General features: G+C 48.0%; 1 protein-coding gene across 4 annotated transcripts in view; it reads right to left on the bottom strand.

The window, feature by feature from the left end:
• COBL (cordon-bleu WH2 repeat protein) overlaps positions 1 to 10,824 on the bottom strand; it is a 164,007-nt gene extending 153,183 nt beyond the window's left edge. For all 4 annotated transcript variants that reach the window (XM_082306391.1, XM_082306393.1, XM_082306392.1 and 1 more), the window contains exon 1: positions 10,701 to 10,824. In XM_082306391.1, the coding sequence (XP_082162517.1) occupies positions 10,701 to 10,744 (44 nt within the window). In that variant the 5' untranslated portion in view covers positions 10,745 to 10,824. The remainder of the gene's footprint in view (positions 1 to 10,700) is intronic.
• Positions 10,825 to 12,157: the final 1,333 nt, after the last annotated feature.

Genomic DNA, 12,157 nt, shown 5'->3' with positions numbered 1-12,157 from the left:
TTTCAGCTCTAAAGCTGAGTATTAAGGCAATGGGAACATAGCTGTGCCCCGCTCTGCTCCATGCTAAACGGGTCTTATAAATTCAAGCTGCTTCAGAGCAGCTGACCACAGCCCCATTTCCAATATTGCATTAAACAATTAACCACTGCTTTTGCTGCACTTCATTCTCTGGCAACTGCAAGCAGACTCTCTGTCTCTGTCCCAAAAGAGGCCAATAAACCATGGGAACAGACAGACTCTGAATCTGCCTGGCCCCTACTAGTCATTTTGTACAATACTACGCTAACAGCCTTAAAAAAAAAAAAAGAAAAAAAAAGAAAAAAGGGGGGGGGGGAAGAAATTTAAAAAAAAAAAAGGATGCTTCTAAGAAAAACCAAAATCCCTGGTTTGCCTTATATGAGGCTGGAGGAAAAAAAAAAACTTCAAAAAAATGCAAAGAAACAATGTGGCTGGGGTGAGGGGGGAAGACCCTGTATTTTGATCCTGGCATCAAGTGCTAAAACCCACTGAGACACTGTTTATTAATTGCAAAATAGGACTACTAAAAGCAAAGAAATAAAGTAACAGTTGTGATTCACTGATATTCAATTATTTCCAAAATTCACAATTTGTCCTCTTCAGAAAGAAGAATTTTTCACCAAAAGTATAATCAATTTTCCTTAGGAGATTAATTTTTCCCAATACCTGTGAGGTTGAAAACTGGGTATATGCTAGTTGCAGAATAACTAACTGCTCTTTCAGGAAGGTATTCTCTTGTTTCTTACAAATCCATGCAAGAGTTGGAAGAAGGATTAAATTAACTGTATTTGCTTAAAAGTTAAGAAGAAAAGCAACTTCACTTTTGTCATGAAATGGTTTCATCATCACCGTATAGTTCTAGGACTGTGCTTGGATATTCTAGATAGTTTTACGAAGGTGATAGAATCTACAAGACTTGAAATGAAGGGACAAAATAAGCCAACTAAATTTATTACTTAAAACTGCAGTATACTTTTTATCCTCCTCCTAAACACACAGTAATTTGTAAAATTCACAATTCTCTAAATTTAAGATAAAATACTGTTCTGTAATTACCTACATAACAGGGAAGGCATGGCTATTGCCTTTTTTTCTTGCTATTTTTAAGTTTGATTCTGAACTCTCTATCCATCACACACAGATACACCTGCGGTTGTCTCGCAACAGAAAAGTTAGGTTTGATAAGGGGAAAGGAATTTTGCATTAACTTCTTGTACTCAGGAATAACAAACTTGATCTGAAGACAGCAATCCTCAACTTACTAATGTAAGCGCGGGAGCAAAAATGTCACCTGGTTTACGAAAGCCCTGATGGAGTTTGAGGATGAAGTCCTGGTACGCTCTGGTTTCTCCCCAGCATCCCTGTGCCAGGCTGACCTCAGGCAAGTCTGCTACGACAGACAGCCCAGTGCCGGAGGATCTGCAGCTTCCCTGGGTACAGGAAGGTGCTGGGACTCACTGAGGACAGGAACTGGTCCCAGTTTGTCTCCCTCTGGCCAAGGCACTACCCAGGGAATGAAGCTGCACAGTAGACCTTAAGAAGCCATAAAAAAAGACCATAAAAAGACTGCATGTCTCGAAAAGCACAAGGTTATGCACAGCTGACATCGTAACATTATTTTAGCATGCGATGCTGCTCTGTGTGGCAATGAGACGACCAAGTGGCTCTCCAGTTCAGCTCAGGCAGAGAAACAGAGGTAATTAAAAGCAAGCAAAATAAATAATTGTGTTAATTACAACACTAGCAGTTTAGCAACATGATCTGACCTATTTGTAGCTGTATTTAATCAATTAGGAGTCAGTCTTAGGAGCACTGGAAGGTGTCACAGGACCAAGATTTTAATCACAGCAGAAGCCAAAAGCTGGTCTCCTTCCCAAGGAGAAAGCCCTGTCCTAGCAGGGACAGATCAGAGCGTTCGTCAGCAGCGACTGCGAACAACACCAGGAGCCCAGTTAGAGCAGAGAAAGCCGTGCTGACGCTGAAACATGAGCTGTACCCCCAGGGAACCGGGGAGTAATTTATTTGGCATCCATGAAAGCGTAGGCTTGGTACCAAGTACCATGAGAAGTTACTCAAAAAAAAAAGGGGGGGGGGAGGGAGAAAAAGAAGGAATCTCGAGTCACACCAAGATATTCCCTCAACACCCAGAACCACTGCTGTGCCGTTCAGAAATAAAGCACCGCAACAGGAGGAGAGATCGAAGAAAAGCACAGAAAACAGTTTTTTCTTCCACTTTGGCTTGAACTATTTATTGATTTTGGAGACTCCCGTCGTGGCACTCCGACAAAACCAGAAGGGAAAATACATGTCCTGTGAACGGTAAGATCAGACATGCCATCCTTGATGTATTTACCTAGGTGGTTATTTTTGCTGCATAGGCAAGATACTCACCGCAAACAAAAAAAAGAGAAATGCAGAAAGAAAAGCCACCTAAGCACAGAAGTAAGAACAAAAATGAAATAATATGTTTTATTATCAAATAACTTGGAGCTTTTACTATCTTTTTGGAACCTGCTAAAGCAGGAAAAAAATAATGCTTATTATACCCCAAAATAACTCTACGCAAAAAAAATAAGAGAAATAAAAGAAATACTAGTATTTTAAAGGGTCTTGAACAGAATTTACTACTTTATTTTCTGTTACATTAGAAAGCCACTACCATGGCTCCCAACAGACCTCAGGGGCGAGCACAGAATACCCACTGCGGGACGTGTGGGGCGGGAAGGAAGAGAACATCTTTTAAAACAAAAGTCATCTAGATAATCTAAAACAGAGCTCTTTGCAGCTTTCCTCCTGTGTCCCTGGAGAAGTTGGCTTTGACCGAGCCGACTCTGCATCTGGTGGATCTTACATACACTGCAACACGAGGACCTCCGTGCAGCCTTGGAGGACAACCTGCTCCTCATGTCACCATCACACCGTCTCCTAACACCATGTAACACAAGTACCAAGGAGAAATCCAGCAGTCTCACCCCAAAAAAGCAAACTGCCTTTTCAGAGGAAAGGGGACGAGCAGACTAACAGGAATGACTGTCAGATCTGGGAGATGGCCGCAAATGATCATCAACGGTGCATTTGTACTCAGGCCTTTGAATTTTGTTGTTCGCTAGTCTAACTAAACCATCAAAAAATTATTAACAAAAAAGCAATAATATAAAGAGGTTTTATACTGTCCTACTATGAATGGTAGCACATACGTTTACTAAAACAATGTTTGAAAATTCAGAAAGCATCTCATCAACCACCAATGTTACCCATTTTAAATCTCTATGTATTTGTGTGATCTTCAAAACAGAAGAAAAAAAAAAAAGTCATTAACCCTAGATCACCAAAAAACAACAGAGCTCTACCCTTCTGGCTCCACTTCACAATAACACATCAGTAACAGTCAATCAGATCAGCATGCATTAATATAAATAAAACCCAACACATGGTGAAGGAAAACAGGTATGGGAACAGAGAATTGTACTGCTTGTTAGTCACCCTTGCTGAAAACATAAAGTAACGCTTATCTGACTAAGTGATTGGTACTCGCTGTTGAACCTTACAATATGCCTATATTTAGAACACTGATAACATAAAATGTAATTTTCTTCCTCAAGCTCCATACCAGTGGTATGCCTTTGCATCTTATTTGTTTATTTTATTGAGTAAAGGAAGTTTTCACTGTCAGTGCCACAAAACCAGCATGGCTCAGAAAGACCACATTTTCTTCAAGCCTTTGGGTCATTGCTAGAGCTTGCTATGGGAACATCAGTTGCAACACAACAGCTTCAGCAATAGTGAGGCTTGTGTTTATTTGGCTTCTTGCTCAAAGAAAAAGGGAGGACTGCAGGCTGCCAGGTGGTCCTGACAATTTGGTGTAGCAAAAGCTACTGCAGGTTTAATCCTCAGCCCTTCCTGTGCCAAGCAGGTCCTTAAATGTGGTTTTTCTGTAAACAAGTTCCCTAATGACCTGGCTGCTGATGACTTACGTGAGGGACTCTCCATCACACCTTCCTGAGCCGTTCCTCTTTGCATACGCCACAGTAACACGGAGAGAGAAAGGCAGAGCAACTCACAGACCAACTTTATAACTTAACACAGGTCAATCTCCTTTAATAAAAATAAGACACTGGAGAACACAGAACTGAACCTGAAAATGCAGTCTGCCTGCTGCACCTCTGGAGTTACCTCGGGCCCAGCCTACACCAAGTTCTCACTTCATTTGCACCTTTCCTACCTGCTTTAATGATGCTCACTGCCTATTAAAAAAAAAAGTACGCCAGAGTTGTATCGTTTTTTGACTGCCAGAGAAAGCTTTATAACTCACATTTCATCACTGAAACGGTCAGAGGAGACTGCCAGCTCTCTTCCGTACAACACATCACAAGGAACACGTAAAGCACAGCTTAGCACACAAATATCAGGTTGAATTTACAGGGTCAGCGGTAAGAAGTAAGATTCTTTTATCCTGTAGACGCTCTCAATCTGGCAGCTCTCGTGAGAACAAAGGAACGTAAACAGAAAAAATATTCTCGATCCCTTTTTTTTCCCCCACTTCTCCGATTATGACGACTGCTCTGCACAAACGCACAGCATCATAAGCAGCTCATTAGCTGGGGGAATAATGAAACTGAAAAGACGACGTTTCTGGTGCATGGGGACTAAAAGCAGGTACGAGATGCTGTCAGCGCCATCGCAGCACGGCCCTGCCACGCAATCTTTGTGACTCACTCCTTGGCATGGGTTAAGTCCCTGGCTCATCGCTGACACTCTCATGCTGAAACTATGACAACAATATACTATTCCCAGCATCACTTATTTAATGATAAGCAGCCTGGCTCACTGGGCAACTAACAGCTCTGGTAACACTCTATACATAAAAAGTATTAATGTGTTAATAAGGGTTGCAATTTCCATTAGCTGGAAATGCAGCTACTTTTAAAAGATCCTTAAATCACAATTTGTGATTTTTAAATCACAAACCACAAAGCTGGAAACACAGATTTTAAGTCTTTTCCCATTCCTAAACTCTTAATGCAGGAGCTGGCTCAAGCCGCTATAGAAAAATAAATTTCTAAAGACCCCTCAATCTCTTAGAAGCAGCATTAAAGTGTGAAAGCTGTCAATTTTCATGGAAATCACAATGCCAGGGCAACACAAAAAGCTGCAGTATACAGAACACAGCCATTGCCAGAAAATCAAGTGTTTGCTGATGCTAACACAGTAGTAGCTAAAGTCCAGACACAGAGGAATACTTGTTAAGGCACTGAATTGCGATTCAGGAGAAGTGAGGTACTTCCCTAACTCTGCCACAGGCCTCCTGGCTGCTTTTTCGAGCAGGTCATGTAAATGCATTCACACTTTTGCCTATATGAATAAAATGGAGTCTCCCATGTGTATTTCTTTAACCCAAAATAATGCTAAGAAGCCTTCATAAATGCTTGCAAGATAATTCAAGTCTGCAACAACAGGAGTCTTAAATATTTATAACATCATAGATGTTTAAGAATATGTACACGTATTCAAGAGAATTCTCATTCCTTCGAAGGAAAAAAAAAAAAAAAATCCCTTCGTTCTGGCCATAATCATGCACTGTGATCTGAATTACTCAGCAAAAAGCAATATACCACTTCTCTAGCAAGATTAACTACGCACAAAGCAGCCATGTATTTACTGACCTAACTTCAAGATATATATTTAAGAAGTTAGTTTTCCTTAATGGTCAGCATCACCTAAAAGTGCACCCATGAGAGTGCTCTAAATTGTAATTAACACCCCCTCTCCCCACCTTTACCTAGCGCAGCATCCTGCAATTCACTGCAGTTGGTGCAGCCTCCCCAGATGGGGTGGCCGGTAGAATCTGTCCCATCCCAATGTAGCACCACCTGCTGCTGAGCAGTACAGGGCTTTCATAAAGACACGCAATTTGACTAAGGTGTAAACTTAGAGGAGCAAAAGCTGCAGGAGAGTGAAGCTGGAATTACAAGGGAAAGACATGAAGAACAAACGAGACAGGTGACAGTAAGAAAAAGAAGGTTCGATTTCATCTAACAGTGGCAGGGGTGGCATAGAAAAGCAGGATGAAAAAATACAAAAGACATCCATGGGAAAGGAAATAATGCGAGACAACTGGGAGACCGGGAGAGTGAAAACAAATCCTGAATATTCTAGACAGCCCAGAAATGGAGGAGACCTTTAGAAGCCACCTATTTCATGCTCTACTCTGGTACAAGACTAACAGATTTCTGACAGAAAGGAAAAAGAAAAAAAAAAAGGGGGGAAAAGTAAGACAGGAGGAAGTAGGAAACTGGAATTCAGAAGGAACAGCTGTCAGGACTGGATTGCATCACATTTATCTCACCATTTAGCTTATTCTTACAATTAGCTTGCTTATCTTCAGCAAACCTGAGGTATTAGTCATGACCAAAACCACAAATGTCTTCCAGTATATCATCAACAGTTATATTAATATAGAGGTGCAAAACACAGTAAAATTCGCCTTGTTTCATTTTATGCAATAGCAAGCACAATTCTGTCACCATTACCCGAGTTTTATTTGATGTGATGTATCTCCACTAACACAAGAAGAAATACTTTGGACCCAAATTACTTGTGAGAGGAGGACAGGGCTAATTCTGCCTGCAGTGCTAAAAAAACATATTACAGAGAAATTCCTTGCCTCAGGTGTGCACATAATAAACACCATCTGAATTCTCCAGGAGCAGTTCACGTACAAACGGGGACACACCATGAAGGATAACGCCAAAAGCACAAGTGGCAGTCTTGCAACTGGCCAGGGCAGCAACCCTCAAAGCAGGCACCACTCTGCTACTCCACATTTCTAATTGCAGTCACCACCCTTTCCCATCCAGTACTCCGCACGTTACACTCAAATCTCTTATAAATACAACGCAGAGGAAACATACACAAATTGCTCAGTTTTCCAATTTTGATTTACAGACTACTTACATCGCTTTTTCTGTATACCCTAAATCTTGTAACATCTGAAGGTGAGATAGAGTACAGTGTAAGCAGTGATACGCAGATGTTCACATAGATGTTCTGCAGACAACAGTTCCCTCCAGGCTTCTCAAGACAAGGTTTACAAATAATACGCTAAACAGAAGCATAGTAACAACTTTTTTTTTTTTCTCTCTCTCTCTCTCTTTTTTTTTTTTTTTTTTTTTTTTTTTTTTTTTTAAGCTGGATGTGCAGTTTCACAAAGTAACCCACCTAACTATGTGGAGCAGGCATAAAAATTAGGAAAAGGTTGCAACAAGTTGAAATGCGTGACTTGCTCCGTACCTGGGGGTTTGCTTTTCCAGGTGCTGCACATAAGCATTACTTATGTTTCACAGCCTTTATCTGACTTCCAGGGTCACTTCAATCCAGCAGATAAGTCCCTCCAAAGTAGGTGTGCTAGTGTGTGCCTGTATTTGTTAGTACTATAAAGCCCTGTGAGATAGTGAAGGAAGCTGAAGCACAGAAAACAAAGGTCCTACTTAAAGAAGGCACTCATACATCTTGTTTAACACAGAGGCTTTCACCACACTTGGTGAAGACTCCAGAGGAAGCTTTTCTGTGCTCAGGCGTAAAGGCATGGTGAAGGACCCAGGAACCATGGGTTTCCATGGGAGATGGAGATGCTTTCAACGACAGGGGAAGATGCTTTGCACTTCACGAGGCTCCTAATGGAGCAGGACAGAATTGATCCTCCAAGTCCTCGTTTTAGGCTTGAGCCCTCTACGCCACTTGTGACCAATGTAGGTCAATTATGCCACATTGTGGTCAAAAAAGTCACGAATCAAGACACCCAGAGAGGCCTGTCTCTGCTCTCCCTAATGAAGTAAGGGCAGATGCAGACACCGAGGCAGTAGCTTTTAAACAAGTGTGCTTCTCTCTTCTAGCACCTGTTGCATGATCACAGAAGAATAAATCCTAATTTCTGCTGCTGCTACTGATTCTCTTAAATTCACCTTCATAAGCTAAAATATATGTTAATGAAATAAAGCATTATGGACTTGGTAAAGCTTTACAAAACTCATGCCTAGCAATTAGTAATAATAAAATTCTCGGTACTGAAGTCTGCAACTATTTTTGAAACTGAGAAACAGGATAAACCCTGCAACACCAGCACAAACTGTATTTTTCCTTTGCCATTTAGAACAACAAAAAAACCCACCCCATAACAGTATCCTGCTTTTAAATGTGCGATTCTCAAGCAGCAGTGCCATGAAACACACATAGTCAATTTATCTGCGTAAAGCACACAGCAGAGCTGCTCTACCCTATACTAAATGATACATTAAATTTGTTCACTGTTTAACAAGGGGAACTCCTAATGTTGCTGTTAATGATTTACACAGAGACAAAACAGCTCTGCCTAAATTTGGGAAAAAATTGTGAAGTTGCGGTCATTCTAACCTCCCTTTCGTAACAGCAAGCTAACCCAATCAATAAGCTGGAAACGCGCATAGCATTTCTTCTGCCATGAAGGGAAGGTATTTCTGTCACAGTGGCCTTAAAAGCCAGTGTTCCCCAGGCACGCTCCACAGATGCGGCTCACGTCTGGATTCCTACGGGAACCAACAAGGACAGACAAAGCTGCCCTCTTTTCCTGGCCCTAGTGGATTTCCTCATCGAACAAGTAAAACCTGATTAGGGACCAAACATCCACCGGTTGCCAGTATGGATGTCAGCAACTCCGGGAATTACGCACCATTCAGTGAAACCCACTGCTGAAAGCATGGGCACACCCAGGCTGGGAACCTCTGACTCGCAAGAAAAGGCAACAAGCAGTATTTCACGGCTGAAATCAGCTCAGACTAAACAGAGAGGCAGTCCCCATCGGTGGGCACGACACCTTTGCCACCACCTTCTGCGGGAGCAGATTAGCACCCACACACTTTGCTGCAGAGTATCGCAAGCGCATCTTCACCTTACGACTGGATTCGCCTCCTCGAGCTATGTCAGGAGCGATCCAACTGAAGTTAACGCAGTTCCTGTAATTTCTGCTCATATACACGGTATCTGAGTCTGACTGAGGACAGGTTTACACAGATGAAAGTGGCTACGTAGGATTCAGGAGGTTTGTTCAGAAATGCCCTGACTGCAGTGCTCATCTCCGAGATGCACTCGCAACACGCTTTCTCATTTCAAATTCAAACTCTTTAATGAATCTTTGGATACCTAGCAATCAAGACAAATTTTTAATCAGCACTGCATCTGAGAAATGCTGGTTACTCTTCAAAGCACATGTGTAAATTGGCATCCTAGATCTCCTCTTCACCAGGATTTTAGAAAGCAGCTATGCTACCACATCAGCTAAATACAGAGGGGAGGCACGTTGTATCTACTGCTATAGAAGGTTAGCTTAAAAGGTCACGATCAAACAGGGTCATTTTTAACAGGAATTAAGCATTTTATTTACAAAAAGAGCAGCAAGCTATGTCATGCTCTGCAAGTGCAAGAAACATTGCATATATACGGTTTCATTAGTTCAGCACTAGTAATGGCATCTTTTCTTCACCCATCGCTCCCTGTTCTACTTTCTGAGTCAGGCACTACAAGACTTCCTATCAAACATAAAACTCAGGAAAATAAACCCGACAAAACTACTGTAGCCCACTAGCGTGTACTTTAAAGCTGTCTTCTATTTACCCGAAAATTAATTTACGACATAAACGTTAGAACTAAAAATAAAAAAGCCGCTGAAGCAATCGCAGTCTTTTCCAGCCCATGCAGACAGGGTGAAGTAGAGCAGTAAATCGCAGCGAGCAGCCAGCGCAGCTCTTAAAACTTGCCCGGCTTCTGCTCCTGACAAAAGAGATCACTTAGCGCTTCATCTTGCTGCTGCTCTCGTTGTTTAATTAACAGACTCATAAATTCACTGCTGGCATAGCCTGCCTTTGCTTCTTCGCTTTACAAACCCCAAATCCACCTGTGGTTTAGACTAGGGCTGACTGTCACTTAGCGTTACTACTACGAGAGCGGTGCCCGGCACCGCACGGCTGGAGGAACCGGCAGCAGCGGCCGGCGCGGCGGTCACCGACCCGCCCCTGACAATTCTGGCCATCTTTAATTCGAGATTGGCAGCGTTTTTCCTTCCTCTGCCGCGGCAGGGCTGAGGGACCCGCGGCCGGGGCGGCCCAACGGACCCCCCGAAGGCTTCTCCCCGGCCCCCGCCGCCGGCCGGATCGGCCCCGCGGCCCCCAGCGCCCCGGCTCCACGCCGCGGCGGCCCGGGACGGGAGCCGCAAGGGCCGCCCGCCCGCCCGCCGGCCCCAACCACCCCCTGCCAGAATAAAGCCCCAAACCCAGCCCCGCTCGCCCGCCTCTCCGGGCTTGCAGGCGGAGGGGCAGCGACGGCAGCCGGGTCGGGGCGCCCCTTCCGAAGGGGGAAGGCGAGGCAGGCGCCTTGTCCCCCTCCGGACCTGTCCTCGCCCCGGCTCACCCTGCCCTCCCCTGCTCCCCGGCCCTACCCCTCTCCCCCGGGGCGGGCTAGCGCCCAGCACGGCGGGGCGCCGACCCCTGCGCGCCGGCTCCGACCCCGGCGGCGGGCCGCCCCGAGAGCGGGCAGCAGGGGCGGAGGGCACCGAGGCCCGCCGGCCAGCACGGCTGCTGCCGCTGCCCGGGGCCGCCGCTGCCGGCGGAGGCGAGGGGCGGCCGGTCCGTCGCGGGTCGCGGCGGGTGGCTTACCCGCTGGGGGGCTTGCTGGCCCCGGGGCGCACGAGGGTCTCCATGGCCGGGCCTCCCTCACCGCTTCTTAAGGGACGGGCCGGTCCGGACGCGGTCCCGCAGCGGGGCAGCGGCGAAGGTCGGCGGCGGGGGGGACCGAGCGGGAGAGAGGAGAGGAGAGGAGAGTGAGAGCCGGCCTCGCCCCCTCCTCCCCCGCTCCCCGCCCCGCACCGCCGCCGGGCGGCACTGCGCGGGGCGCCGCCGCTGCCCAGCCCGGCCGCGGGCGGGGATGCCCCGCCGAGGCGGCACAGGGCGGCCCCTGGCCGCCTCCCGCCCGCCTTACCGGGCCGGCAGGGAAGCAACGCCGCGCCGCGGGCACCGACAGCTCGGCTGCGCCCGCCGAGGAAGGGGCAGCCCGGCCGGGCCCCCCGCCCGGCACGGCGGGGCGAGGGTCAGGCGGCGGGACGGGCTGCGCTCCCGGCGCGGCCCCCGGGGGGGAGCGGCTGGGCACGGCTGCCTCGGCCGGCCGCTGCCCGCTCAGCGGCCCGGGGAGCGCGGGGGCGGGGGCGCTGCTGACCCGTTTCCATGTGACCGGCCGGGACGAACGCAAAGAGGGCGGCCGCCCCCGCCGCGGCGGGGGCGAGGAGGGGATGGGGGAGCCCGCGGAGAGAGAGGCGGCCGACCCCGCCGCCAGCGCCGGCCGAGGGGCCCTCCTGCGCCGCCGCCGCCGCCTGGCGAAACCAGCGCCGGCCCGGCGGGGAGCGACGGCTTTCGTGAGCCTCGCGCCGCGCCGGTAGGTGCAGGGCAGGGCGCGAGGCTTGCTCCCGGTTGGCTTTATCCTGACGGGTGTTTGTCTCTTCCCGGAGGCGGCACAAACGGCTCTTTTAAACCTGGCAGCGGCGTCCGTCAAGTGAGGGGCTGAAGGGCCGTGGCCGGGCGGGCCCGGCAAGGCAGGCCTCTCCTGGGCCCGCGGCCCGGGCCAGGCTCGCAGGCCGGGCGGCACGAAGGGCCTGGCGGCCCGGCCTTCGCGGCAGCGCCGGCGGCAGGCTGAACTCTCGCTGCGCTGCTTCAGAAATATTCCCCTCGCCCGGGTTCCCCAGGAGAGCAGCCCTACGCTCGTGTGGGAGAGGAGAACCAAGCTGGCGGTGGGGGAGCCCGGCTTACCTTACTGCAGCATGTGGCAGCTCTCGGGTGGGCCCGGCCTTGGGCACCCTGGCCTCTCTCGGGCGTTTCAGGAGTTTCTCCGCTCGCTTCACCTTGCTTTCCCGGCCATGGTGGGAGGACAGCAAAGATGGCAGATAGGTCAGGCCACCGGCCAACACAGGGACCGGGGCGACAGGGGCAAGCAGGCTGGGTAAAGCAACGGTGAGAAACTCGGGCGAGGGACTGTGAGGGGAAGGGGAGGTGCTGCCTGATTTGCCTTGTCCTGGCTGCCTTGGCGACAGACCCACAGGTGCTGGTTAATGGTCAGCCCTTTC

This window comes from Platalea leucorodia (genome assembly GCF_965183815.1).
Source record: "Platalea leucorodia genome assembly, chromosome: 1".
NCBI lineage: Eukaryota > Metazoa > Chordata > Aves > Pelecaniformes > Threskiornithidae > Platalea > Platalea leucorodia.
Note: the sequence above shows the minus strand (reverse complement) of the source record. Positions and strands in the feature narration are given on the sequence as shown.